The following is a 27,925-nucleotide window of genomic DNA, read 5'->3' as shown; positions in this document are numbered from 1 at the left end:
TCATTTGTGGTTTTGCACAATAGTTATTAAAATTTAATATTTAATGCTGTCTTTTCCACATAACAGCCTTCCTACGAGCTGACTGAGGCATTTCCAAGCTTGGCATCTACTCAGAGTATTCCTGCTCAGGATCTCTCTTGTTGCAGTTTACCCTACACAGTTTATCCTATATTTCCCTTTGGGTTTGCTTACCTTTATAGCTCTATGGTGTACATACAATCAAAACTGTTTGTTCAAAGAAAGATTTCAAACAGTAAGTTACAGTAAGGTACTGTCAATTTACAGTGGAGTGAATAAGGTTCCAGTAGAAAATAATTATGACATATCATGTATGTGGTTAGTCTGTAAGGGTTAGTGTGTATGTCAAAGAGATCAGTAGTTCTGTTATGTTTTATTTAGAAACAAACAAATAGAAAACCGCAAAATGAAACTCGAGACCTTCATTTTACTTTTTCATTGTACTCCTGAGGTGACTGTAATATAACCTTACCAGTTCATGTTGTGCTTGGCTATGCCATTGTCTTAAATTCAGTCTGTATAACTTTTCAATATCCTCCACTCTCCACTGAAAACACCTCTTGTGCAATGGTGGTTTTACTGAAGATGCAGTGGCCCCTACATTGTCAACATATTTTTATAACCATAAGATCAGTAGCAAAAGTTTTTGAATAACAAGAAACCTCACATTCTTGAGATAAGTGGAAGACCCCAGGAATTTCTACCTGTGGAGAGCCATCAGCACTCTCATGTTCTTATCAGTAATCCTTTTAGCAGAGTTTGTATGGCTTCCTTGTAGACTGTAGGCTGCAGCTCTTGCAGGAAGGCAGCGGTGCTGAGCAGAGGCTGCGGGTGCTGCAGTCAGTGGGTGCTGCAGTCAGTGGGTGCTGCAGTCAGTGGGTGCTGCAGGTGCTGCAGTCAGTGGGTGTTGTTCCTGCTCACCCACCAGCCCAGCACAGCCGCGCCTTTCCTGCTGCCGCCTGCCCTGGTGTCCGTGCGGCCCACGCCCGCTCCGGGAGCACAGCGCATCGCTCAGTGCTGCATCATCACCTTGCAGTGCAAGACTCTGGGATGAGACTGAGCTGCAGTCACTGAGCAGCTCTCTAGTGAAAGTTCAGTGTATTACTGTGCAGGGCATTTACTGAAATGGAAATTTTTCATTTCAGAGTGACTCAGGTATTCATCAGCTGGGATGGGTACTTGCCACATTCATCCCAGTGTTGACAAATGCGGGATTTGGGGTTGGTGTTTTGATTAGGGGTTTTTTGTGGGGTTTTTTGCTGGGTTTCTTTTTCTAGGAAATAAGACATTAAAGTATAAAAAGCTCATGCCAATGAAATCTCAGTTGACCAACAGCCATAAAGAATATATGCACTAACCACAAACAGTCAACACATACTTTGAGTTTTGCAGTAAGATTCTGTTGCACTGTATAGCCTCTACAGAGTGCACATAGAAAAATTGCAACAGAGATACCAGTCTTAAAATGCAGTAAGAAAATATTTTTTTCCTTAGTTTCCTTGGGCAGAGGACCAGCATACTCAATTGCCATCATGCACTTTTGGCTATTACTAACTCCAAACCCAGAGTTGAACTATATGGTGATGCAAGTAGAAGGGCCTCGTGGTATTTCTATTAAAATACTTTGATATTCCTGTTGTACAAAAATCCAGTGCCAATGGTTTTGGTTACCTAGATTGTAGTAGCGTGTGAGAGTGCCACTTATGAGTGAGGATCCGCTATAGCTGAGCAATGAACATCTGCACTTGCACACCTTACGCCATGGTGTTCATTTTGTTGACAGCTACATTGAACATTCATGAAAATATGAGAGAAAATGAGTGATTTAAAAAGGAAGATTGTTTTCCATGAAACACGTAAAACATGAAGTTAAAAGGTGCAAGACAGAATATAAGCTCTTTACCAGACTTCATATATTTGATAATGTAGCATTTAAAATTCTTTAGAAAGAGGTCTTTCGGCCCTTGCCTGCTTTGTGCTTCTCTTAATTTCTGGAGGTTTTTTTCTTAAGCAAATTACTGTGTAATTGGAGTTGTTCCATTGTTTCTCTAACTGTTACTTATTCCATCTGAAGGTGTCAGAAGAGAAATCTGGCTTCATTATCTCTGCTAAATGAACTTTTAATTTTGCCTTCGTTTCAAAGTTGCCTTTTATGCATACGTGTCTACAGGCACAGCAGCATGCACACACACTCTCACACACACACACACACACATATATATATATATATATATATATGTTTGGGATTGTGAAAGACCTTGCAAAAGCACTGGAGAGCTTGTTCTACATAAGATGCATTGAGAGGCTGAAATTCTAAAAACTGAGTGACAGATTGGCATTGTGATCTTTTCTGCTTTACACAGCCTCTTGGTGCTGGTATCTACTGATAATATACATTTAACATTCAGATTTACTGATGCTATGTTCTGTAGATTATAAACGTTTGCAGAAAATGACTTATAAATAATGGAAGAACAGACTATAAGAATGAGATAAAGAATGAGATTAGGTTAAAAATATTAGGCCTCCAATCTTAGTTGACGTTTTAAATAATTTTTGTGTAAACCCTTGCATTTGTTTAAAAAGAACCAACGTGGAATAATCCTCTGACAAAAGAGTGAACTTGCCGTTTTTTCTGTTTTATTTTTGAAAGTAAAGCCAGGTGAACCCATTTGTTGTATGTACTCCACTGTCATAAGGCAGTCTTATAAAGTCATGGTCAGCTTAAGTTTGGGCATGAGTGAATACTGAAATTTAATTTTAAAAGTTTAAGTCCTATTTTCAAAAATGACTATTTAATACTAGTCTTCATTAGACATTTTTATTAGTGTAATAGTTCTACTAACATATTTTTACTGTCAGCTGGGTCCAACCCATAAGGTGTTGTTGAAAAAATGTGCTAATTAATTTTTTTGGAACTTTCATTTCACAGAAGTAGCTTTTCTTTATTGCATTATAAAGAAGGTCTTTGATGATTGCTTAAACATTACTTGGCATTTACCATGCTGCAGAATTGATATGTAAATAAAAAGCAAACTTTGTAAATAAATATTCCATACTAAAATGGTTTTATCTCTTTACTCTTGCAGTAAGACAAATAAATCTGTACAGAGAATTTAAGATAACTGAGAAGAAAGAAATGGAAGGGACATGCCTGTAGCCCTCAGAGCTGTTTGTATTCCTGCTCTAGCAGGAACTCTCTTCTTGTCCCTGGGAGAGTGCAGAGAGAAGGGGTGCTGATAGCCTGTGGCACGCTCTGAGCTACTGCATCTGTCCCTTCCCAGCAAGAGGGGTGAGGTAATCAGAAATCTGGACTTGGCAGGTGTCTGAGATGCCAGATTTTGTGTCAAGTATTTGGATTAGAAACCACCTGTGAATATTGAAAGTTTGGCTTCTCCAGCCTATTGCTTGGCTTTGCAGCTAGGAATAGCTTGCAAATCCAGATATATGTCTTGTGTAGGTATAGCTGACAGATACTGGAGTTAGTACAGCACTGAACTGAATACAAGGGCATAAAGTCCCTCTTTCTGTCCCTCAGGCCTCAGACCTAGTGGCTTGCCTGGATAGGCAGGGGAGTTCCCAAGTTTGTGTTCCTGTTGGGAGGCTGGCAAGTGGCATGCCATGTGCTTGACCCAGGATAAGTATGATTTGCTGCTTCTGCTTTTGTTCTTCTTAAATTGTATGGGCTTAAAGGCTATAAAGTTGGTGAAGTACTGAACTTCAAATAGAACACTCTGGTTAGTATACAGTAGTCTGTGGTGGACAGGAGACAAGTCATTTTTGGTTCTAATACTATTGAAATAAGTGAGGACCGAAAGGCAGACCATAAAATACTAATATGAAGAAAAAGAATGACTGCTCTAAGGGATCAAACATTAATAGATTCTTTGTTTAACATCAGCAGATTCAGTAACCTGCAGTACCTTGGCCTCAGAGAATATGATGTCTTGAGTGTTTGTATTTGAACTGGAGGTTTCATCTGCCATTAACAAGAACAAACAAACCAGAATGCAGACAAAAGTAGGGCACAAGTCATCTATAAATAAAAGAAAATCATGGTCCCAGAGATGATAAAAAGACTGATAAAAAGCTTAAGAGCTACATCCATTCTATGCAGCTTTCTATGAAGCAAAGCCCTTCTAAAGTGGTTTAGCAATATATTGTTACATAGGTACATGGATTCATAGGAGAATAAAGCATTTATTGATGGCTGACTGGAGTGCTACTCAGTTCTGTCTGCTGTGGCCACTCTTAGAACCCTTAGAGTTGGCTGCAGAGAAGAACAGCACTGGTGAAAAAGGGGGAAACAGTTGATTAAATTTTGTAGTAGAGTGTTCTGCAATTCTTGGTGTATCTTGGTTGTCTGCATTATGGAAATGTGTTACTGATCATGTTGTAGCAAAAAAGATCAAAAGCAACATCTGGTATTCAGGAGAGACATGATTGCACAGTAAACCATTTCTCAAAATCCCAGAACTGTAATTTTTATGATTAATTTTCTGAGCACCTAGGGTATAGCATGTTTCAAGAAAATCTGACTCTATTACTGGTACCAGTGTATGCTCCTTTATATACTTGTAGATAGAGGTACAGTTGGTGCCTTCCCTGGTACCATCCTGTCCACAGGAGCTGGGATCTGGCAGGAGGATCAGCAGCCCTGCTGTGAAGGACCTGGAGGTGCTGATGGGCACCAGTGCCATCACCATCAATAAATAGGACAAGCTGCCTTCTGAGCTCCATGAGAAGGAGTCTGATCAGCAGATTGAGCAATACTGTTATCACTTCTCTTTGATACTGCTGAAGCCCTACCTGACACTGTGTCTGGCATTTGGCCTTCCCCTTCAATAAAGATTTTGAATTGCTAAGATGGTCATGGCTGAGGGCACAGGTCCTGTGAGAGAGCTGGTTGAGAGATTTGGGCTTGCTTGCCCTTAAGAGGCAGAAATGTAATAGCAGGCTGCAGCTGTTTGGAATGCAGTCACAGAGGTGGTTAAGGTAAACTCTTCTTGTGGTAGTAAGAGGCACTGGCTGTAGGTTGTGGCTTGGGAAGTTCAGGTTGTGAATGAGGAGAAATGTTTGCAAAGAGGGGTGAGTTAGCACAGAGAGGTTGTGGGGGTTGTGAAGATTCAGGTGGGCAAAGCTGTGGCTGACCTGACCTCGTGCTGGGGAGGCTGAACTGGATGGTGTCTGAAAGTACCTTAGAAACAAGACTTCTGTAATTGTGTGTGGTTACTCCCTTGATGGACTGGAGTAAAGGGTCAAAAAAAGCAAAATGGGAAGCTTGAAATGAAGGGGGTAAGGTAAAAGGTCTGAGGGTGGTTTTGGACAAAGAGGCTGAGAACAGTGCTACTTTGACAGATTTGTGTACTGAACTAAGCAATCTCATGAAAATTATAGCTGGATAGTACATTATGTGACTTTTGAACTGAAAAAATAGAAATATATACTGTAGGTGTAGAAATATTGGGGCTTAAAATATGTGTATTATGGGGTTTTTAGAAGGTGCTTGTTGAAAAGTGTAACAGTACAAAACAATACAGATACATTGTTTAATTTGAATAGTGCAGGAAGGAACAGTAGTATTAAACACAAAATCAACATTCCTATAAAGACTAATTGTGGCCACTAAATAATGGAACTGCTATCTTGGCACGTTCCCAGGTTAATTATTTGATTTCAAAACATCTTCCTACTGATTTTGCTGACTTTCAGTGCACTGGCAAGTGGTGTTGAATTGGTCTGCATAAAGATCGGGCACTGTGAATAAACTTGCAGTTGTGAAAAATGAACAAGTGTGCTTTATCCAGCTGAAAGTATAATTCCAACATGTGTTGGTAGCAGTATCTAAAGTGGATGTGTGATGTGGTGGCATGGGAGGATTTAGACTTTGTTCTTTGAGATTACTGTGAAATTCAGTCATAGGTTTGCAGACACGGAATGATAATTAATAGCCTGTGTGGTTTTTAACCACTCTTGGAAACATTTCCCATGCAATTAGGAGGGAATGGATTCAAGGGGCAGATTTGTAGCCCTGGTTCTTAAGGACAGCACATACACACTTCAAACTGGATCAAACATTTGCTCAGTGAGGTGGGCAGTGTTCTCTTTTGACTGGTTTGAAGCATCAGTAGAAGCTCCTCTGATATTGCTGGACTTGTCTTTATAAACATGGCCCAAGTTTGGGAAATTTGACACTTGCATTCTATTTTTTTCCCCCCACAAAACCTGCCTGTTGTGAGAATTAATTAGCATTAAGCCATGAGCACCTACTTTTAGCTGTGGACTCAAATGGTGATTTTCAGTGATAGAGGAGAGACTTAGTAAGTCTTTTTATCTCCAACTTTTGATTAGCATTTTGTGCTTCTGCAGCATCATCGTGTGGAAGTTTTAAATTAATTCAAAAGAGATTTTCTAATTTACCTAAAATGTGGAATAGTTGAGATAACAAAATGAAGCCCTATAGGTCATGTGGTTTCCAGTAGCAGGAAAGTCAGTTCTGCTTACTTAAGCTAATATTCTTTTTAATTCCTTCTCTCTGTCTTGCCTCAGAATGAAAATTGGAGCAGGCAGAACAGAGAATCCCTTCAGCAACATTTTTTGACAAAAGTCACTGCCTAGAAAAGAGGAGAGAGACAATACTGGTCAGCCTGTGTTAAAACACACCATAGAGTTCTATTACCTCTTTTTAGGATCTTAAGATGGCTAAGAATATGTGGCTTGACAAAGGTTAATCACCTCAAATTCTTCACATAAGAAATTGTGTGGATCACAGAAAGACAGAGGAAACATTTGTTGTAGTCGATTTTTATTCAGTTTATGAACTCAGTGTTTCTGGCAGACTCTGGGAACACAAGCAGACCTTTTTGTGATCAGGTCCAAGAGAAAGTGCTGTGCATTCACAGACTTCAGGTATTTTTTAAACTCCAGAAATAAGTCTGTGTGACTAGTTTGGCTCAAAATCTTTCACATTTATTTGAAAAGAAATGAGCAGATTACAGAAAGTATTTTTATTTCTGAACTGCAAGATGTTTTGCTACTTTATTCCACAGGAATATCTCTCTGTAAAGGCCAGCAAGCTGAAGTGGTTAATTTTACTTCACAATGCAAGTCAGTAGCATCCTTCTTCAAAAAATTATAAAACTGATTTTGTCGAACACTGATTTAGTTTTTCATCACATCAAAGATATTTTCTCTGTCAATTTATTTTTTCCCTTTATCTTTATATTCTATTGTTCATTTTTGTGCAATCTTCCTTTGAAGCTGTCTTTGATAGTCTGCCATCTGCAAGCATTACTGAGTGGAAGTCACAGCATTTGTGGAAGAGAATCTTGGCTGTGCCTGTGAAATGCCTGTACATTTCCAGCACAGCTCCCTCCTCTCCTCATCTTTGGATGTGCAGCAGTGGTTTTCCCATCCAAAGGTGTTCAGACAGCAGTGAAGGGCACAGATGAGTGTTAGTGTTGTGAGACAGCCCTGCAAGGTCCCCCAAGGTCAGCCTCCAGCTGCCCAGCATTCCAAAGCCCAGGACTAGGGTAGTGAAGGGAGATGTTTGCATTTTAGGTCTTTAGAGGGAGACATCCACACTGACCTGAGCAAAGGTTGCAGCAACAAAATGTATGCTGATTTTCAACCCTTTAAAAAACTGTGCCAGGAAGGAGACGTTGTGAGGAAGTTCCCTGGAATTATGATGCTCTCAAGTATTTGCTTCTCTTCTTTGTGACTGTCCATGTGGTAAACATTCATGTAGACAAATCTGGCATTCTCTTACAAAGATGAGAAAAGCATTGATGAGCACACTCTTGAGAGAAGAGTGGAGTTAAGCATGATCTCTCCTTTTCAACCACTGGTGTTTTCCATGTATCTTAGTGCTTCTGTTGTTTAAACATACTCAATTCTTAAATATGTATGAAGTTAGGATTTTACAGATATATCAAGTACCTGGCATCAATCCAAGGTCTAATTCTTAATCTTCTGTACCATGGATATGGTAGATAAATTTCTCAATGGCCAATTTTAAAAACTATTCACTCAAACCCGACATAGCCCATTTCAGCCTCTCTTTAATAGGAAAGCTAATAACTTTTTCTGATGTGGTGCATAAAGCTCTGGTATTTTGTTTTCTTTTTATTGCCAGATGCAAGTGTGTTCCTGTATTTACAGTCAATAAAGCTATCAGTGCTATATACAGGTTTAGATTAATAATTTCAGCCTTTCAGTCCTGGGTATCAGGTTTAGGCACTGCTGTGTTATTTGCATCCCTCGGGCTCGTGCTGACTGTCTGAGCAGTTGCAACGTTTCTGCTCAGAGCTGACTTCTACAAGGGGCACAGCCTATTCCAGCATCTCATTCACATTATTCAGAAGTCATGTCTCAAACAAGCCAGGCAGCACTCGTATAGTACAAATTGTGTCTGCAGAAAAGAAAGATGGTGATCCCCAAACCCTTGCTTCTCATGCATTTTTGTCTCTGATAGTCCTTTGTATTCTGTTCACACTCTGACTTCCAGTTTGGATAGCTTCCAAAAGAGTTGATTCCTTATCAGCACTTACCATCAAAGAACAGGAATTTCAAAAGAGATGCAGTATTACCTGTACATAGGTCATAGGTGTGAAATTCTGTGACCTTTCTGAGCCATCAAGTCTAGAGAACATAAAAGAAGGAAGAAGTACTAGCCTTAGTCCTGCTGCCTGTTATATTAGTGAATGTTTATATTAACCCAGAGAGCCAGGTTTTATGTTACCTAGACTTTTCTGTCCCTTAAATGTCTTAACAGCCTGTTTCTGCCATGAGCAAACCAGTTAGTGATCACGTGTTGTACTATTTTCCCCCCTGTATTTTTGTATTACTTGCAGAAGGTAAAATACATCTCTGCCCTAAAGCCACTGCAGCTATTCTGTGTAGAAGGCCATGGGCTGGGTTTGCACTTGTGGGAGAATGTGCCACCTCCTCATGCTCGGAATTTATTTTTCTTTAGCACACGTTGACTGTCTCCCTTTAGAGCGAGCATACAAATATAAATAGCAAATAAGATATTTCACCAATATCTTGACACGTTTTACTGGATTGAGATTCACTTTCCACAGTTTCTGTTTCATGCTCACTTTCCTTCATCTAAGAGCAGTCGCAGTGGCAGTATAAAAATAGCTTTTAAATTGAATTTTTCAAGATCCTCCTCTTCTGCTATCTCTTACTGCTTCCCACTTCTCTTCTGATTTTACAATTCTTTCTACTCTTTTCTCTGAAAATCAAGATCTCCTTATGCTTTGCATTACCAGCTGTCAGGCATGATGCTGTATATGCTGATATGCCACTGTGTTAGCTTGCTTTGCCACTGTTGGCAGCACTCTGCTGTCATGCTCAATTGAGACAGAAAGGACTGTTTCTTACTGGAAAATTAATTCATGAAAAACTACCTTTGTTTCTATAATATAATTGTTTTGAAAGAAATTAAACATACAAAGAAAACTGTATTACAACAAATTAGTCCTTAATTTTGTAAAGGTTTAAGTGTCAAATATGAATGAACTAAACACAGTGAGGCCAACTAATTTAGTGAAAATACAGCCTCAAATTGCCACATGTGTTTTGAGCACAAATTCCATCAGCTGAGATGGTTTTTGTATTTGGATTTTTTTCCTGACATAACTAGTTCTGAGCAAAAGGGAATGCATCCCTAGGCATCTGGAAATTATCTCTGGAAAGAGTAACCAATTTGCTTGTGTCCCTCTGTGAAAGGGAGATACAAGGTCAGAAGAATTGTATTGGAGATGATCTTTATCCTGGCGTGTTCTCTTCCTCCACCCTTCAAAAGAGGAGGAAGTAGAGCATCCTCTTCTGTGTTGACCTGTTATATTAGTGAATGTTTATATTGTGTCTCCCCCCTAGGCCTTTCTATCCCTTATGTTTTTCTGAAGAGGACTGCCTTTTGCAGGTCATTCTGCCAGTCTAGGAGTGCTGGTGGGCTGCTATTCCTAGGGCTAAAATGAAGGAGCAGTTTTGCAGCAGGTTTCTTTCTCCTGGGTACAGACTGCCCTGATGGACTTCCTTTGATCCATGACAAAACTGAGCAAGGTAACCAAGCTGACTTCCTCAAAGGCAGGGTGAGGCTGCAGCTGTGCTTCTGAGCCAGTCTGGCATCCTGTCCTGCTGCCATGTCAGTGTCACTGTCAATGTGGCCTCTGACACCAGTGTGGCTCAGCCCAGTTGGGAGAATGTCTGAGAGTGGTTCAAGGCTCAGCACCGGCCTGGAGCAGCCAGTTGGGGATGCAGCCCCTGCTTTGGGGGAGAGAATTCAGCCATTTGTGAGCTGTATCATGGGGTTTGATCTTACTGGCCCTGAGCTGTCTCTGTTCTTACAGAAATGACTGGTTAAAACACACCCTTTGTTCCCACTTGCAGGGGATTTTAGGCTTATCTGCAGGAGAGAAGAATCAAAAGTCGGTTGTAGACTTGACAGTTAGTACATCACCAAACACATATACAAAGAGTCCATGGCATTACAGCAAAAAATTTGACAAAACAGGTCTGAACTTCTCTTCCAAAACACATGTGTGTGTGTGTGTGTGAGTGTGTGTATAAACATTGTAGAGTGTGGGCACAGAAATGTAGATGTTTATTTAAATATATTAGACTGTCCACCTACCTAATCTATATCTTATAATTCATTTACATATAAAATAAAGTGTAGTTAAGTGACTTGGGGTTTTTTTCAGAAAGTAAATTAGAAAGAAAATAAAATGTCTTTCTTGATGTTGAATGGTTCCTATCAGCGTAATTTCAATTTAAATCTAATTACTTAAAAATGCATGTTTATACTACTCTCCCCTTCCTCTTTTTTTAAGTTAAGCTTCCTAAGGCTTAAAATTATCTTGATAATTTTTCTTTATCTTTTTTAATCCTTTGTAATTTGAAGGAAAGTCTTTTTTTCTTGCAGTTGACAAGGAGTGTGTTTGACAATGCAAGGGAATGCTGATCCATCTAGACAGAAAAACTGCCAAATGTACAAGGTCCTTGACACAACAGATAGACAAGCTCTTTTTTTTTTTGCATTTCTGCTCAAATTCATTTATAGTAATTTTAGCTGTTACTTTCAGCTTAAATTTTGGGAATTGAGAAACTCTTTTTTAATTTCTCCAGATTCGCAGTGTCCCTGTAAAAACTATAGAGATATTGATGAATATTGTGTTGTGTGTACAGTTGTTTCATATCTAGAACTATGACTAAAAAATGGGCTTAGGTAGCTGGTATCCATAAATCAAGGTGTTGTGTCAGCTAACAGGCTCCCAGCAGAACAGAAGTAATCTCCAATTCACACTGACTGTGTTTGCCAGTCAGGACCAATGACAGAAAGTAGGGAGGAATTGAGTGGAAAGATTCCTTCTGCACTCTGTGGTGAAGTTGCTGAGTCCCCTCCAAGCTCTGATGGTTGCACTGGACTACAATAGCAATGTATTTCATGTTAAAAGTGTGAATTCATCATTGTCATAGTAATCCAAAAACTCTAAAAGCCATATCGGTAAATGAGCTCTGTAGAGCAGCTCCAGCAGTTCAGAGCCTGCTTATTTAATTTGTCTTAAGCACATTAAACGGTTCTGGGCAGGCTGTCACTGTGATCTTTGAAATCTTGCTGTGTTTCTTTTGTTCTCTGCTTTTAAATTTCTTATACAGAAAGACTTTCATACTCTGTTCATTACAAATTTGTGGATATTCATACTCTTATTTGAGCTTAAAGTCTTTCAAACCACAACAGAAATTCAGTGGTGGGAAAGGAAAGAGATGTGCACTTTGTCCTCTCTCTTTCCACAGCCTGTTGAGTCCCAGTGCAGACACTAAGCCTGGAGTTTCTGACTCTTACCTGGCAGCTGGTCTGCAGGTCAATTAACCCAGCAGGTATGGATCCTTTTTTACTAGAATAGGTATAAGGTTTGAGCCTGAAAAAAATGTCTTGGTTGTAGTTTTTGTCTGAAAATAATTCTACATCATCTTAGAGAAGGGCCTTGTTTTTGTCAGGATCTTTTTTCCCCTTCACTTCTTGTCATAATGTTCAAATTCCTATATTCAGAATTCTTCAGAAAAATAGAGGAATGGCTGATGAAAACCTTGAGTGATACTTTGAAAATGTAGCACATGCTGTGCAGTTCCAGTAGATGAAAGCAGCATGGTTGAAGGGTTTAAAACATGCTTTCATATTAATCTACTATCATGTAAATATTCTTTTAAGACACTGCTTATGAATTCCAATTTTTCAGCTGCAACCACAGTTTATACAAAGTTTAAAGGGTTATGATGTATATTCTTTGTGAAGTATTCACTCTATTTTTTTTTCACACTAGCTTTTTGGCTTTTTGGTAACCAGGACTATACACTACTGTACTGGCAGATGCATGAATATTTGTGGTGTTGAACTTCTACCACATCTAAACACTCCTGTGCACTTGAAGCAAAAATGGGAAATGGTGAATAATCCCTCCTGCCTTTTGAGATGGTCATATTTGAATTATGTTGGCAGGATTGAGTGGAGAAGCTTGTATTGTTAACAGTGCTGAATCTGCTCTGTAAATGCATAAGATTTTTTTTCCACAGGAATTTCAATCCATCTTTCACCAGTCCTTTTCCACCTAAAATGAAATTTAAAGGTTTTCTTAGGTTTCTGCTGCTAAATTTGTGCTTTATGTCAGGGAAGAAAATGCACAATGTGATGAACATTTCTGTTTACTATAAATTTGTTCTTTCACTCAACTTTATAAGAAATACATTCCATTATTGTCGTCCATTTTTCTTCATCCTTAAGCAAAACAGCATCCTGAAACACTTAATTTCATTAATTTAATTCGGTAAACATTGTACTAACTTTGACAAACATGAACTTACTTTCTTCCTAGGTTTCCAGAGGAGGAGTTGGCAACAGAGCCACTAAAATATGCTGAACAACTTCCTGTAGCTCAGATAATACACCAGGTAAGTCTTTCTATTTTAGAAATGCCTTTGAAAATAAAGAACATCTGTAATACTTAAACTGCTTTTCTAGGTCACACAGAATTAATATCCTCATGCTGGAAGTTTGTATAAACAAGATACTCTTGTTCAGATGACAACTATTAAATTATAAAAGTCTCACTCTGAACATGGCAATGAAAAGATGCTTGCTGTATGACATGGTTAACACTTCAGAGCTACTTGTTAAAGTTGTTGTGTCTGCTGATAGAAAAGAAAAAAAATCCATTAATTTATCTGAATTTGCATCTTGACCTAAATCATATTCCCCTTCCTGAAAAAGCAGCCAAAGTATGGAGTCATTATCGTGGAATAATTGTCATGATGAGTTGAGCAGGGAAAACAATCTTTCCTACTAATATGATTCTGAATTAGCACCCTTTTTATTTCTAACTGTAGCAGTATCATCATACTTTCTGCTTTGAACAGGTTTTTTTGTTTGCTTTTTGTTTTGCACAATTGAAAAAAAGGTTTCTATTTTTCCTAGATTGTGCCTTCTAACTTTGTCTTTATTTAATTGCAATACTGTGCTATTGATTTAAGTAAACAGATGAGGGATGATGTGGACATACAAGCTGGAATTAAAACGTTTTTATTGTAACATGTCTCCCCCAATTCATGGCAAGGAGGAAGAAAAGATCTTTTCTGTGCAGAAGATTCTATATTCCCTTCTGTCAGTGATCTATTCTGTTGCAGTCATTTGGAACTTTCTCAAAATAAAATAAATAATTGTTAAACTTTATAGATGTGAGTCCTGCTTCAGGGATAAGTAATTACAGTTTTCTTAAGTCAGGGCTAAACAGGTCATATTACTGATTTCCTAATGGTATCTTGGCTGTATGGAATCTTCCAGGTAATCAAGTATGCTCTGAAAAATTGACCTGAAATGTGGGGAAGATAATGACAGTTCATGTTGGGAGACAAAATGGTGCAGTCCATTCACTGCCTTGAGATAAGGAAAATTTCCAGACTGAAAACTGGGACTTGGTAGTGGTCAGAGAGCACTAAGCCAGATAGGTAATGTTAGAAAAAGCTGTGGTTTCAGACTCAGCTGTTTCTAAATGCTTGAAGATCAACAGGAGCAAATAAAAGTCCACTAAGTCCCTAATAGAATTTTGTAAACAACTTTTTGTGTATTAATTATTATCATAGATCTTTCCAAATACCTTTGTCAATAAGTGTCTTAAAGCATTGAGTCTCATGCTGCAGGCAGTGCTGGTTTTACCTTAAAGGAAACATAAGCTTTATTTTAAAACCTTAAAGTGTACAAGCCTTTCCTGCAAGTTGTAAGCACAAGGGATTTTAAAACTTTTGACTGAAATCTGCACCTTCGGGAAGAATTTCTGATGTGTTCAGAACATGGAAGATTGGAAATCAGGACCAGTTTGTATGTCAGGAACTCCCTGGTGTTGTCAGAGCTTCAAATGACCCAACAGCCTGCAAATGTCACATTTAAAATTCTGTCTTCATGCCTGACTCTCAGCATAAATGAATTAAACAGCAGAGCAGGCAGCCAGTCAATATGTTCTTAACAGTGAGAGTGAGCAATGAAACAGTTTGGGGGTTGTTTGGAATCAGTAAATAGAAAGTGCATGGAATGGCTCACCTAGAGGAAAAGCTCAAATAGGAAACAGAATTAACCTTTAAAATGGTCGAGCAGACCAAATGTCATAGCAATGTTTTTACAGCACTAGGTGGGTAATAACCACAGAGTGTTCATTTGGCCACTGTGTGTTACACTGCAATAGAGTACTGTGCTCTGGAAAGGCAAAAAGCTGGGTCCACGTCCTCTTATCTGTTTGCTGAACTTACCAGCAGTACAGAGCTGGGGTCTGCACAAGGCAGCAGAACAGACCCAACAGACCTGTGAATGTCTTGGATGCAGAGAAGCCAGACCAAGGGCCATTGTTCAGCTGTGGGGACAGGGAGTTTGGCACTGTGCCCTGGTGTGTGTGAGGCTGATGCCCTGGCTGAGCTGCCACCAGCTGAGCATCACTGCACCAGCATCCTGCTGAATTAACTCTGCAGAGAACCCCTTGCACCCTTCTGAGGGACCTGGCACAACTGGGACAAGTTGTGCAGTGGCCTTGTTTATATGAAAAAGGATTTTTTTTTTCTCTAAGAATAAAGAAAGAAATTATAAGAAACTCAAAAGTGACGAGTAAAAACAGTGAATAGTATTTGTGGTGTTATGATGCTGTATCCACATGGATACATACGTACTCTAGACATACATAACAGCATTAGTGCTGTGTACTTATAGCATAAATATACATTAAATTTCATAGTGCTGGACAGGTATCCTAAATTAGTATTATGTAGATAATAATTAGTATAATTAGTATTATATAAAGTGCATTTTAATTATACTTTTTAGCCAACATAGCCACTACTACTATCCAACTTTAAAATTGGATAAATTTATTCTCCTGAACACTACTGAAATACTCCTTGTGCTTTTAACTGAAAGAAAAAACCTCCAGTGCTTGGTAAAGGCATGCAGTCATTAATATAAACTTGTAAAAGTAGAACTTTCAGAGTAATGCCCACATGAGACAACCTTTTAATGAGATTCTCTCTGTACAGCCATGCATACAATGCTGCTACTTACAGTAGGTTTATGCTACTTAGAATAAGGCCAAAAAAAAGACCCAAACCAAAACCCAAACTAGAAAGAGGAGAAAAAGGAGTGATTATTTTAATTCTGCACTTGTCTTTACTCAAAACAGGTCTGGTAGAAGAACAGGGCAAACTGCATTTGAGAAGATTGTTTCCATTTGTCATAAATTATATTCACTGCTGGCCTTGCAGTTCAGCAAATCATTTTAATAAAAGTACCTAACTTCAGTGCCAGTGCTTGTGCTTGGAATGTCACTGTGTGTTAACATATTTGGCCTAACCAGGATTTAGGATATTGAAGAGACTTAAATTGTTATAGGTGTCTTACTGATGGAAGAATGTGTTATTGATGAAAGGCACATTTCAGCAGATAAACACCAGATCTCCTGATGGTGTTATAATTGAAAACAAAATGAAACAGCAAATTCAGACCACAATCAACTTGCATACTTATTTTAGTCCATTTCAAACCATTAAGCAGATAAATGAACATGCTGTTAAACCAGGATGATATTTCAGGAAAGTGACTCACAGCCTGTAGTGGAAATTGCACAATTTACTTGAAGTCTGACATGGTTTACAGTTGCAGATTTACTTAAAAATAAGGAGTTCCTTAGGTATTTTTTCATGGGGGGAATGTTACATACAATATCCAATTAAATTAGATAGAGTTTCCTTTTGGAGATATAAGTTTGGTATGTAGAAGTTTTGACCTGTGCATTTGTGTTGCCTCTCCATGAGTGGCAAATGCCTTCAGTAATTGCAGGAGCTGGCTGGGAAGCTGTGCTGACCCTTGGAGAGGTCTCTGTTCCAGGGTCTGGTGGAGCCCTGGGAGCTTGGCTCACCCCAGCCTCGGGGAGCGAGGGGGAGCTGCTCTGAGGGTGTTGGCTGCAGTCACCATAGGGAAATTAAACAGGAAACTCATGAAATATGATGGGACGGGGATCTCCAGAGTTAAAAATGCACAGCCTGCTGGCCATCAAAGGATCCTGCAGGGTTGCAGTTCTGCAGTAATTCTTGGAGGAAGGCCTTTGTTTCCATCCTTTCTGTGCTTCTGTAACAAGTTTGCAGCCATGATCCACCCCACCCTTCCCCCAGATAAAATCATTTTGCTTTGAAGATCAATTTTTTGTTGATTCTCAGGGCCTCATTCTCACGTTGTAGAGGGTGGTTAATTTATTGCATTTGTTGATGTTATTCTGGTTTCATGCTGATTTAATTGACAGAGGTTTTATTCAGCAGCATTTGCCAGAAATTGTTGAAACAGTATTAAGAAAATAGAACATACTATGTTGTATAGATTTTTTTTGAAGTATCTTTTTATTATCTATAACACAATAATTTTAGCTCTCAGACTTAAAATATTTTCACAAACATTAAAGTGGTTTTATGTGACTTACAATCTGTGTGAAACGTTCAATATGAAAAGGAACCCATCACATGGTGAGACAGTCTTGAAAAACAACTTTAAAATTCAGGGATCACACCAGCTCCTTGCCCATTGCCTTGTAGCTGCTGCTTGGCAGTTTATACAGTTCAGGAGTTCAGTTCCCCTCACTCCCAGTCTGCTTCTGTCCTGATGGTGGAGTCTTTGTTCCTATAAATGTTTTATAAAGCCATTAGTGTTCAGAACTTTGGCTAAGCTTGCAAGGTGTTTAATAGCACAACAGTAACCCAGATTTTTATTTTTATTTTTGATGCAGACAGTAGGTTTTGTTTATGAATATTAATTTATTAAAAATTTTAAAGTACTTTGATAAGTGATACTTATATTTTACTTTGTCTTTACAGGCTAAGAGGTTCAAAAACAACTTGTAATACTTAGATGTCTCAGGTTTGATGTGCAAAGTTTTAGACACAGCTATTTATACATTCTTTGAAAATCCATTCATGTAGCTGTGTTTGAAAATAACTTTGAAGCATAGCTTGCTTCTTAGAACTCTGGTCATGGTATTCAGCTGAATGATGTCAGAGATAAAATACAACCTTTCACCAAAAGGTGCAGGTTCTGCTGCACCTGCTAGCACAGACACAGGTCTGCTCAGGCAGGGATGCTTTTCTTTGTCAAAAATGGATTTTGTCAAGATGATTGAAAATTGAATTTTTCATACCAAATATTAAAAAGTACACTGACTTCAGAGTCCAGTTTTATTTTAACAAAACACATCACTTGGCTTCCCACCAAAAAGCCTTGTGACTTGTCAGCCTGCCCTAGGACACCTGCCCAGTCAGGCTTGCCACTGAACTGCAGCAACGTGCTGAAGACAAGTGTTGTCCCCTTACCCTGGCCCCTTCTTGTGGCCATTTTGGAGTGTCTGGAGAACAGCAGCCTGTCCTGCCAGGGCTCTCACCTGTCTGCTCCACACTACAGGTGAGAAAAACTATTTTTGATGCACGTCATGGAAATGTGTTGTGTGCTCTTCCTCACCAGCTCACCTGAAGTGGTTTTTGGGGCTCAGACATTCTGTGCAGAGCTAAACTTGGGTGTGCTGTACCCCTTCTGCTGAACCTTTCTTCATCTAGGGCCCGTGGGATGTATTGGAGTTAGAATTTAATGTGTCTGCTATGTTTGGGGTTTTTCCATTTCTTTTCTGTATTAAACATAGGTTTGTGAATTGTTTAACCTAGAGGTGATTTTGGCTACATTTTATAGCTATAATGGAAGTGGTCTCAAGTGGAATCATGACTGGATGTCATCCAGCGTGTAAGAACTTGCTTTTTGCCTAAACTGTAAACAGTATCTGGACTTACTTTCTCTTACTCTGTGTAAGTTAGGAATTATTTAAATCTTTTGAGCTTTCTTTAAATGGAATGCTATCTAGTAGAGAACTTGGTGCTCAAAAGGATCAGAAGAAAAAGAGCTATTACTGCACACTTTTGCCAACCAAACCAAATATGTCCTAGAGCAGCAGAGGTATTCATGCCAACACCTTGGTGCATATAGGTGCTTTGAAGTTCACTCCCCAAGATTTCTGCTATTACTAAGGTTGATTCAAAAAGTTGAGGTGCAGAATCTTGCTATGTGTATGAGTCATGTAATGTTTTAAGAATGGCACAGTTCCCTGTTTCTCTGACTCACTGCAAGAAAATCACCAAACACAATATTGACTTGGTTATAGATGGTACAGATCTTTTACTGGCAAATCATTAAACCAGAGATTTTTCAGGCTATTTTTCATCTAGTGAACTACTGCAGAGACAGGAATGGTACTCAGATGTAATCCAGTAGTTGACACAAACAGTAAGGTTGTCTCTCTTCCTCTTCAGAAATTACATAGCTCATTAGCCACACGAAGCTTCATAGCATTCCTGAAATGCAGCATATCTGAGTGCAGCATAAAGTATTTATGTAAAACAGAGACAATGTAATTTTTAAAATTTGCTGGTGTTTTTCTCATTAGTTTTTTCCAATCACGGAATACCATGATGTAGAGTTAGCATAAATTACTGATAATTTGTTTTTACTGACAAGACACTGCTGCTTCTGTTGTGTTATGTTTTTCATCTGACCATGATCTTCCCTCTTGGAAGCAAAGATGTAGTAAAACAGTCTCTTCTTTTCCATCTTCCCATTAAACGACTCTTGTGGGTGATCACTCTGCCTATCCAGGACCATTATTTTACTGCTTCTCAACCACAGGGGAAGTTCTGCTGGTTTATCTCTTTGATGTTGAAATATTACATGGAATCTCTTCTTATTCTTCAAGACAGAATAAAGATAAGTATCTGAGAATTATTTTTCTTTCAAATGCTGCCCCCCAAATCTTAAAAATTTAGTGGCAATTATGGGGACCTTCATTTCTGTATGGCTGGAGTGCCAAAGTATTAATGCATGGGGAGCACTTCCTTTGTCTGTACACAACACTGCTCAGCAGAGCCAGAAAAGACCCTTGAGTGCTTTTTGTTGCTGACCAAGCATTACAGGGGAACTGAATGTAGTATTAGATTTTTTCCAATTATAGCTGAATACAATGGATTGAATAACTAAATGCATTGGAAGGTATCTTGCATGAGGAACCTGAACAGTCAGTTGTGAGGTTCTTGTTTTTAACTGTTTCATACTAGAAATACCATGTTGAACATTTTCTGTAAGCAAAGAAGGGGAAATTTTACATGTTCCAGCATCCCAGAGACATTTGAGATATGTTTGGTAGCTTCTTCTTGCCAGAACTGTTGCATGCATGCTCCACCTATTCTTCCTTGTTTATGTATTAAAACATGCAACTTTAGGACCTTCCTTGCATTTTTAAAAAATGAACCCAAAATGTATTTTAAAGAATGACCTGTTTTCCCTCTTACACACTATTATTAAGAACAGTTCATTGAGCACTTCTCAATATGTTCTGTTTGATATGTATGTCCATTATGAGCTCTGGGCACCAGTAGAATCCAGTCTCTGCTGTCACATCTTGGAATGTGACTTTATCCCCTCTTCACAGAAATGGCTCCCAGCAAGGTGACAGTAACCCCCAGGCCGTGCTCTCCCTCAAAACCAGTCTCCTCTTCAGGGAGATGCAGTAGCAGGCGTGGGTGCAACTGATGCAGTGTTTTCAAAATTACTCTTTTAGGTTGTCCAGATCCTGCAGTTTGGACAAAGAAGTTTTAACTCTGATCTGTCAGTTTTCAGAGGTCATGTTTCTTTTCTCTTTCTGAGCCTGTGAAACCCTGACATGTACAGATTGGCATTTTATCTCCATTCTTCTTTGGCACAGGATGGGAGATCAGTTTGACAGACAGCTTGGAGCAATTTAAGGGGCTGCCCCTCAAGTGGCCACCCTTCACTCTCACCAGTGCTGGTAGAGTCCTGTGCTCATTAAGCACAGCAATGGTGCAAAGTACTGCTTGAAAAAAAAAAAAGGGCATTTTTCATCCTGGCTGGGTATGTGACTACAGAATTTCTAAAGCCAACTAGGATACGTAGTATCAGCTAAAACTGATAAAGTCTACTTGTATTGCTGAAAGTTTTTGTTTATATTGCTCATGAGCAGATGAGGGTAAAAATAGCTGTTACTGTGGAAAGTTAAAATGGAAATAAATTTGAGGCTTTTGTGCATATCATGGGAGTGCTCAGTTTGCCCTTGAGAATACTGCTAATATGAGGCTTTATATGTGACTGTAGCCTCATCCATTTTGTGGATTATGAGACATCAGTTTCATACCCACCAGCATATAGAATTGTCAGATGTACTATTAAAATATATATGAAAAGATAGCCTGTCTCTCTAGTAGCTATAATTGTTAGAGGTGCTGCACTGGATTTGCAGCTTCTTTAAGAGGTAATTCCTGTAACCGTTTCCCTTTAATAAGCACTATTTAAGATGTAAAATGAAGGAAGATGTTCAGGAAATGACTGTAACATGACAGGCTTTATAGAGTGCTGTAGATCTCTGGGGTTTACTCATCTGAACTTCAAATAACTGCGTTTCAAGGGTCGGTAGTAACGTTATAGCCATGGACTCAAAAAATTATTGTATTCCTTACATTTAAAAAATTGATTTGCTTCTTGTCAGCTGAAGCAGCCATGTGTTTGAAGATCCTGTGTGTACAAGCCTTTCAATATGCACTATTGATGTTTCTGTGTCTTTGTTTTGGCATGGGACTGATTGTGCCATGATCGCCTTTTGTTGTTCTTCACGACCTGCTCACCGCTGTGATTTCAAGGCAATGGTTACTGTTTCTATTGTGCTTTATCTGTGCTCAGAGCTTTACAGAAACAGACAGGTTCAGAAATGCTTAGAGCTTGAAGTAAATTTCACATAGCAGGTTGGCACAAAGCAAACCAAGGTTAACAGCCAGAGGTTCTGATTTGCAGACTAAGGCTGTAAAGGACCATTATGTTAATCTCTTCTGACTTTCTGCACAAAGCACACAAATACTTTATTTGTATTCTCCCTTCTTTGTGACTGTATTGGCATCAGGAAGGATAAGTAGAAAAAGGGTTTGAACAGAGGCTGGGAGATGTTTATTCAAAACATTGTAATTATGGAGGCAATGAAACTGAGCAGGACAATTAGGGCATGTAAGAACATATTTGTGATTACAGCAGATATTCACAGTACTGCAGCTGGTACTGAAGAACCAACATGTACAGGTCCCATGGGTCTCAGTTATTGCCATCATGTGAACTTTTGCACACTGCTATAGGTAAAATATCAATAGCTGTCTCACTTTGTTTTGGGCAGATGATATTAGAACCACTGCTGTCACTGCAAATGTAAGGAGGCTATTTTTAAGTGAGTTCTGTGCTTTGAGACTCCTTGCTCTCCTTTGTGGTCATAATAAGCTTGGCTAATGTCAGCTTTTTTCCTAAAATCATCTCTTCAGCCATTTTCACTCTCCACATTTTAGTCCTCTCTTAAGCATATAATTCACGTTTTTCATCCTTCCTTGTTTCCATGATATTTTTGTGATATATTGGTATGCATTCATTCACATTTGTTATTTATAAGTTGAAATGCTTAGATATTCTGAGTCTTTTTGGATTTGTCTTCACTGGGTCCCATTTACTTGCTGTTCCTTAAAATATTGGAAAAGTGAATGCTATTTAGGGCAATGAGGTGAGTTGTCTCCAGTGGGGATAACTGAATAGGTTTTTCAGTACATAATGGTATGCAAATAATATACCTCTGCCTCTCATGGGAACAGACTAAAGAACTGCACAAGCTGTCTGTGACCTTAATAGGTTTGTAGGCATCAGAATAGAGCCCTGACTTTTGCTGAAGCAAAGTATGTGATGTACAAATACTTCAGATGTGTTTCAGGGCTAAGCAGTGCTGTGGAATAACTGTGAATTTAGGATGTGGTCCACACAGCTTAGTGTATATGGCAGTGTATCCCAGCAATAGAATCCAGCTGATGCACAAGCAGAGGTTTTAATAATAGTGACCATTAATAAAACAGATGATGCTTGAAACATGCTAATTCATTGTGTTGCAAGAGTGTCTTCATGTACAATACAAGGTGAGGCTGCAAAACACAGTAAAATGAGAGGTAAGCTGCTCCATTTGTCTGTTTTTATGTGTATGATGTTGTATATGTAAAAGTACCTTTTAAAAATGTTTCTTCTTTTTAGTTTATTTTATTAGAGGTTCTAGAGCAATTCAGGAAACAGATGCTGCATTTTAAAAAGCTTTGATTTAGTGAGGCTTTCTGTGCAAGAGAATGCATCCTTCCTAAAACTTCATTTTACTTAAATTAACTTGTATTTCCACTGAGGATGGCTTATATTAAGCACAAAGGGAGGCTTAGCAGTTTAGACTTCCATCAAATAAACTGCATAACTAAAAAGAGAAGATGCCAAGCCTCACATACTTGTACTTGAAAGAATTGTGTTCTCTCTCGTGGGAACTTGAGATTAGAGAAATTATAAAGGCTTTGCATAAAAACAGGGAGTTAGAATTAATTTTTGCTTAAGCGGGGAAGTGTCAAAAGCCTATTATGGTAATTTTTCAATTTTGTCTTAACTGTTCACACATTTTAAAATAGTTGTACAACTGAGTGGAAGCATAATTGATGTGTTGGGGTTTCTTTTTCCTTTCCTTGGGCCATCATAAAACACAGCTTAGGTGCACTTAGGCATGGAAGAAGTAGGTGTGCTAATTAAGTAGATGAAAATTTTCATATCATAGTGAGAAAATTTACCTAATGGATTGGAATAGTACTCTAAGAATGGTTCCCCTATTCTTAATTACATCCAAGTGCCAGATATCAATATTACATGAAGACAATTAAGCCACGAAAACCTTAGTGAGAAGACATAATTCCTAGCACAAGAATGATGGGGTTGTAGAGACTATAATGTTTATCACTATTATTATTATTATTGTGAACAGTAGCACTGTAAGTCTGCATTTAACAGCAATTACTTTATTCATTGTCTTTTAATGTATAGTAAAAGCTGAAGATATGGTGGAATGAAGAGCTACTGCTGCATTTATTTTTTTAATCTTTCTTAAATTAAAAAAATATAAATCTTCTCTATATCAGAACAACCAATAAACTGCTGTGGTGTAGTAACTCAAAATTTATGGTTGACCTAGAATAAATTTTAGGACTTCCCTGGGTAACAGAAGACTGATTTATCAAATCCTTTTAATGGTAAATCAAATATCTTTTTATTTTATTAGATACAGTATTAACAGCAGGAATACTGTTCCAGAGTTATTTTTATTTTGGTGATCAGCTTTGCTATTCCATAGGAGAAGTCTTGGGACCAGGCTTTGCATTTGGAATGAGATTTACTGGCAAATGTAAAGTAAGCAATGCTCCATAGTGATCATTGGTGAGATGCTGGGTTTTATATGCAGAGAAAGGGCTCCTTTCCTAGCTTGCAATTGATTTTTCTGCAGAAGCCTGTTTGGGCTATGAAAATGCTGCCTTTGGCATCCCCAAATTACACCCAGCTTGTTTGGCCAGATTTTTTCTGGCTTTGCGTGCAGTAGAAACTGGTGAAAGGACAGAGCTTTGCTGTGTTGCAGGAGTGAGGCACATTCTGCTTCAGGACTTTTCTGGTGCTGCTGAATGGCTTCTGTCAATCCCACTTGCAGTGTCTCTTCACACAGACCTTAGAGGGGTCTGATTGTTCCTCAGCCCATCTCTCCCCAAAGCTGTGTTTGGGAATGACCTGACTAAGAGCGTTGGTGCTGCACTTTTGGTGAGATGAGCCTGGAGAGGAGGCTCAGCAGCCACTGTGGTTGTTAACTGAGGTCTCTGCTTTCTGATGAGTTGTATTTGTGTCCCTGGAATAAAATGGCAGGAATAACACAGCCAAGTGGGAGCATGGATGTGTGTTGGGCAGAGGAAAGGAGAGGATGCTGTAAGGTCTGTAGGCAAAGGGAAATGTATTTAGTAGTCTTTATTCTCATTGTATTGCTTGATGTTGCACAGTATTGGTGTGTGTATAATTTGAGTGTAAGACTAAATTTTTGACCCAGTTTGTGTTACCTATCACTAAATATATGCTGAATGGGGACCTTCCTGTATCAAACACATTACTGAAGGATTTTATAGTACATTGTCCAAGATGCAAGATTTAATTTCGTTTTCTGGTGTCTGTTCAGTGTTGTGTAACATTTTCATTTCTCACATAACCTTGTACAGTGCTTATTAATCATTACTTTTTTATTGTTTACACATGAAAGCTTCCCTGATAGACAGTGTTTATTTAAATGGTATTCCAGTGAGTAGTAAAATTAGCAGTAGGAGTTTTGTTAGATTTTTTTCTTCTATCCACTGTATTTCTTCTGAGCTTATGCAGCATGAAAAGTAGGTGTTACCAAGAAGTTCACACTGATAAGGAAAAATATAAATGTTATCAATCTTGATATATTTTGTGGTGCTGTGACAGCAAATACCTTTCTGAACACTTCTCCTCAGGGTAAGGCACTGTTAGCTCCAAATATATTCTCACATTTATCCCACTTAACCATGTAATCCTAGGTGTTATTGGTGATTTTTTTGTGTTAAGTTAATTATGTTTTGTTTGCTGTTCAGTAGCATGCTGTGAGGAGCACAGAAATGTAACTCATGAGCTCTTGACAGGACTGATGAATGGCCACAGACAGAGATATTGGCAGGCTGCTCTCTAGTGCTCTGTCTAGAATTGTTTTCCTAAATAATTCAGAGGGCTGAAATTTGATGAAATCATTTCCATTTGAAGAATGAATGGAAGGTGTAAATGAATGAAGACTCTGGTAATGGAGCAGTTGTGTTTATACTGTTGGACAGTCAAGACAGGTTCCTGCATCGTGGTTCCTGTGCAAATTCTTTGCATGGGGTTGTGATTGAGCCTTGTGCTAGTGATTCTTTCTGTAATGGTGGGCGTTCCTGTCAATTAGACAGTGATTTCCTTCTTTTCAGGAGTGCTTAACATGAAAGGCCACCTACAAATACATGGCTGACAAATGGGTGATGAGTGGTGCTTAGAGAGGACTGAAAGACAGCAGGCCAGTAGAGCAGTGACCTGTGGTTAGTGTAGATGGAGGCAGGAAAGCTGCAACTGGTTTGCCCCTAGATAAGACCAAATGTGGTTTCATCCTTTTTAAAGACCCTTTTGGAAGCTGTTGATTCTGTACCTGTCACATGTGGTGGTCTGGGAGGGTGTTGGGAGGGTTGTCCTCAGCTGCACTCATTCATTCTTCCTGGAAGAGGCTCTTTGTGAGTCCCACATAGTATTTGACTGCTGAGCTGTGTCATGCAAATGTCATGTGGGAACAAGGATTATTTATGGTACCATAAATCTGCTATTCTTTCTTAATGCCTACAAAAACTCTGTGCAGAAATGGATCTGCTCTCTGGGACTCCTTGTCCTTTGACATACCCAGTGTAACAGAAATGGCATTTTTGTGGAGGTGTAATTTTGCACAGCTACTAAGTGCCTGTATGACTGTCCATGTTTTATGATTTTTTTTTCTATAACAGCTAGGGTACCCCAAAGCATTGGGGTGATATTTCATAACAGGTCTTCCTCCTTTTCCCATAAGAGAGTACGTACAATATAAACTTGGGTAAGAACACTTGTTTGGCTTATGAGTACAAAACTACCGAATACAGAATCACTGTTAAAAGCTGGTTGGTGGTGGGGAACAAACCGGTCTGTTACTCACTGGTTTGTCACTGAATATCAAAATGAAATGCAGTAAAAGTACAGCCATACTTGATCTTGCTCTTATAAGTGTGAAGGCATCTTTTGCCTCAGCCTTGCTTTTCCCTCCATTCATTTTGTCATGCCTGCCTTTTGTAATGCTGTTTCAAGTTGCGCAAGCTGGAGCTAGAAAACGTGGAGCTTTACTGCGCATGCATATAATGCAGCACAGAGCTCAGGGTAATGGAGAACATTTTAAATTATAGCTGTAGAGATTTGAGAAATGGACAGTAAAAACTATGTATATAAGGATTTCAAATGTAGCTGTTGAAGTATTTGATTAGATCTTGTACTCAATGTGGCATACTCAGTATGAGAACTAATGCAGTCTAACATCTGTTGTTAATACTGCCTGTCACCTGGCAGTAAATGAATAGATACTTACGGGACGTGCAAACACAGAAGTGTGATTGGAACCATCACTACTACTTTAAAAGAAACAGCATAATAATTTATTAACATAATGGTTTCTCTATATATAGAAAAAAACCCAATTTTGATTGAATGTGAATACTCAGAATGACACTTCATCATGGAAGTTCTAAGTATACAATTAATTTTATAAGATTTGGAGTTAAACCTTCCTTAGAAAAATTGATTTAAAAGCATTTGAGTGGACTCACCTTGTGGTTCAGAGAGATGCTAAGAGAAATCCAAGTCAGAGTTCCTGGGAGGAAGTAGGAGGACTGTGCTCCTCAGAAAGGCTGGGCTGGATGAGGCTGGTACTTGGAATAATGATCCCAGATGAAACAGGTAGGAGCCCATGAGTGCATGTGCCCCCGCGTGGGGGCCTTGGCTCTGCAGAGCTGAGAAGTTGGCTCTGCCACTGGCAGTGCAATGTTGCATTTGTGTGAACAAGACCTGCCCAGGAGAAGACTGAGATAATCTTTTCCCAGGGGAAGGTGAGCAGTGCATGCTCTTGGAAAAACAGTGCTCTGATGTGGCTGCAGACCTCGCGTTAGAGGCGGATGGGACACTTCACTTGTTTCTTGGCACAGACCACCCCACTCCTTCCTGTCCCTTGCACAACTGCCTGGCCCTTCCCCCTCACAGCATGGCCAGCAGGTTCTTCCCTCCCAGCAGGTAACCCACTCTGTAACACCCATCCTTGTTGGACATAGCTGTGACCTGTGGAGGGCAAGGCTGTTACAGTGCAACTCATAAGGGGTGGGGTTGCTTGCAATCATTCTCCTACACTCTGGGAGTAGCTTGGCCCTATTTACATCACAAAATATTCTTGTCCCTCTAGAATCCTTTGTCTCCTTTGTTGTCTGCTGTCTCTGTCTGCTTAACCCAGAATTTCAGTGGCAGGGACTTGCTTTTATATCTGATGATTTTTGGAGGTTTCTCTCTGCTGAGGTCTGTCTCACCAGTGTGTGTTTTTGTCATTTTCTGACTCCCTCCATTGTAAGGACCTCAAGGAGTTTATCTTTCCATTTGTGGTGTGACATTGAGCACTGAATTCTTGCCACTAGTGTTGTTTTTGCTTATAATCCTGCTCTTGTTTAAATTAATTAAATATAAATGTATTTAAAAAGGAACATGCTTTTCTAAGTAGCAGTAACTGAGTTTTGAATACCAAGCCTACTTAATTAAGCTGCTCATCTGGTATTTTTGCATGCTTCAGTTGGTGTGAACCTTTGTGTTTGCAAA

At 39.0% G+C, this 27,925-nt stretch overlaps 1 protein-coding gene across 2 annotated transcripts in view; it reads left to right on the top strand.

Moving 5' to 3' along the window:
* Positions 1-27,925, top strand: part of PIGK (phosphatidylinositol glycan anchor biosynthesis class K) — a 64,303-nt gene that overhangs the window by 29,308 nt on the left and 7,070 nt on the right. The window contains exon 10 of one of the 2 annotated variants that reach the window (XM_009088620.4): positions 12,900-12,975. The exons of the other annotated variant lie outside the window; for it this stretch is intronic. Within the exon in view, the coding sequence (XP_009086868.2) occupies positions 12,900-12,975 (76 nt within the window). The remainder of the gene's footprint in view (positions 1-12,899; positions 12,976-27,925) is intronic. 2 annotated transcript variants of the gene reach the window in all.

This window comes from Serinus canaria, chromosome 8 (genome assembly GCF_022539315.1).
Source record: "Serinus canaria isolate serCan28SL12 chromosome 8, serCan2020, whole genome shotgun sequence".
Classification (NCBI taxonomy): Eukaryota; Metazoa; Chordata; class Aves; order Passeriformes; family Fringillidae; genus Serinus; species Serinus canaria.
Note: the sequence above shows the minus strand (reverse complement) of the source record. Positions and strands in the feature narration are given on the sequence as shown.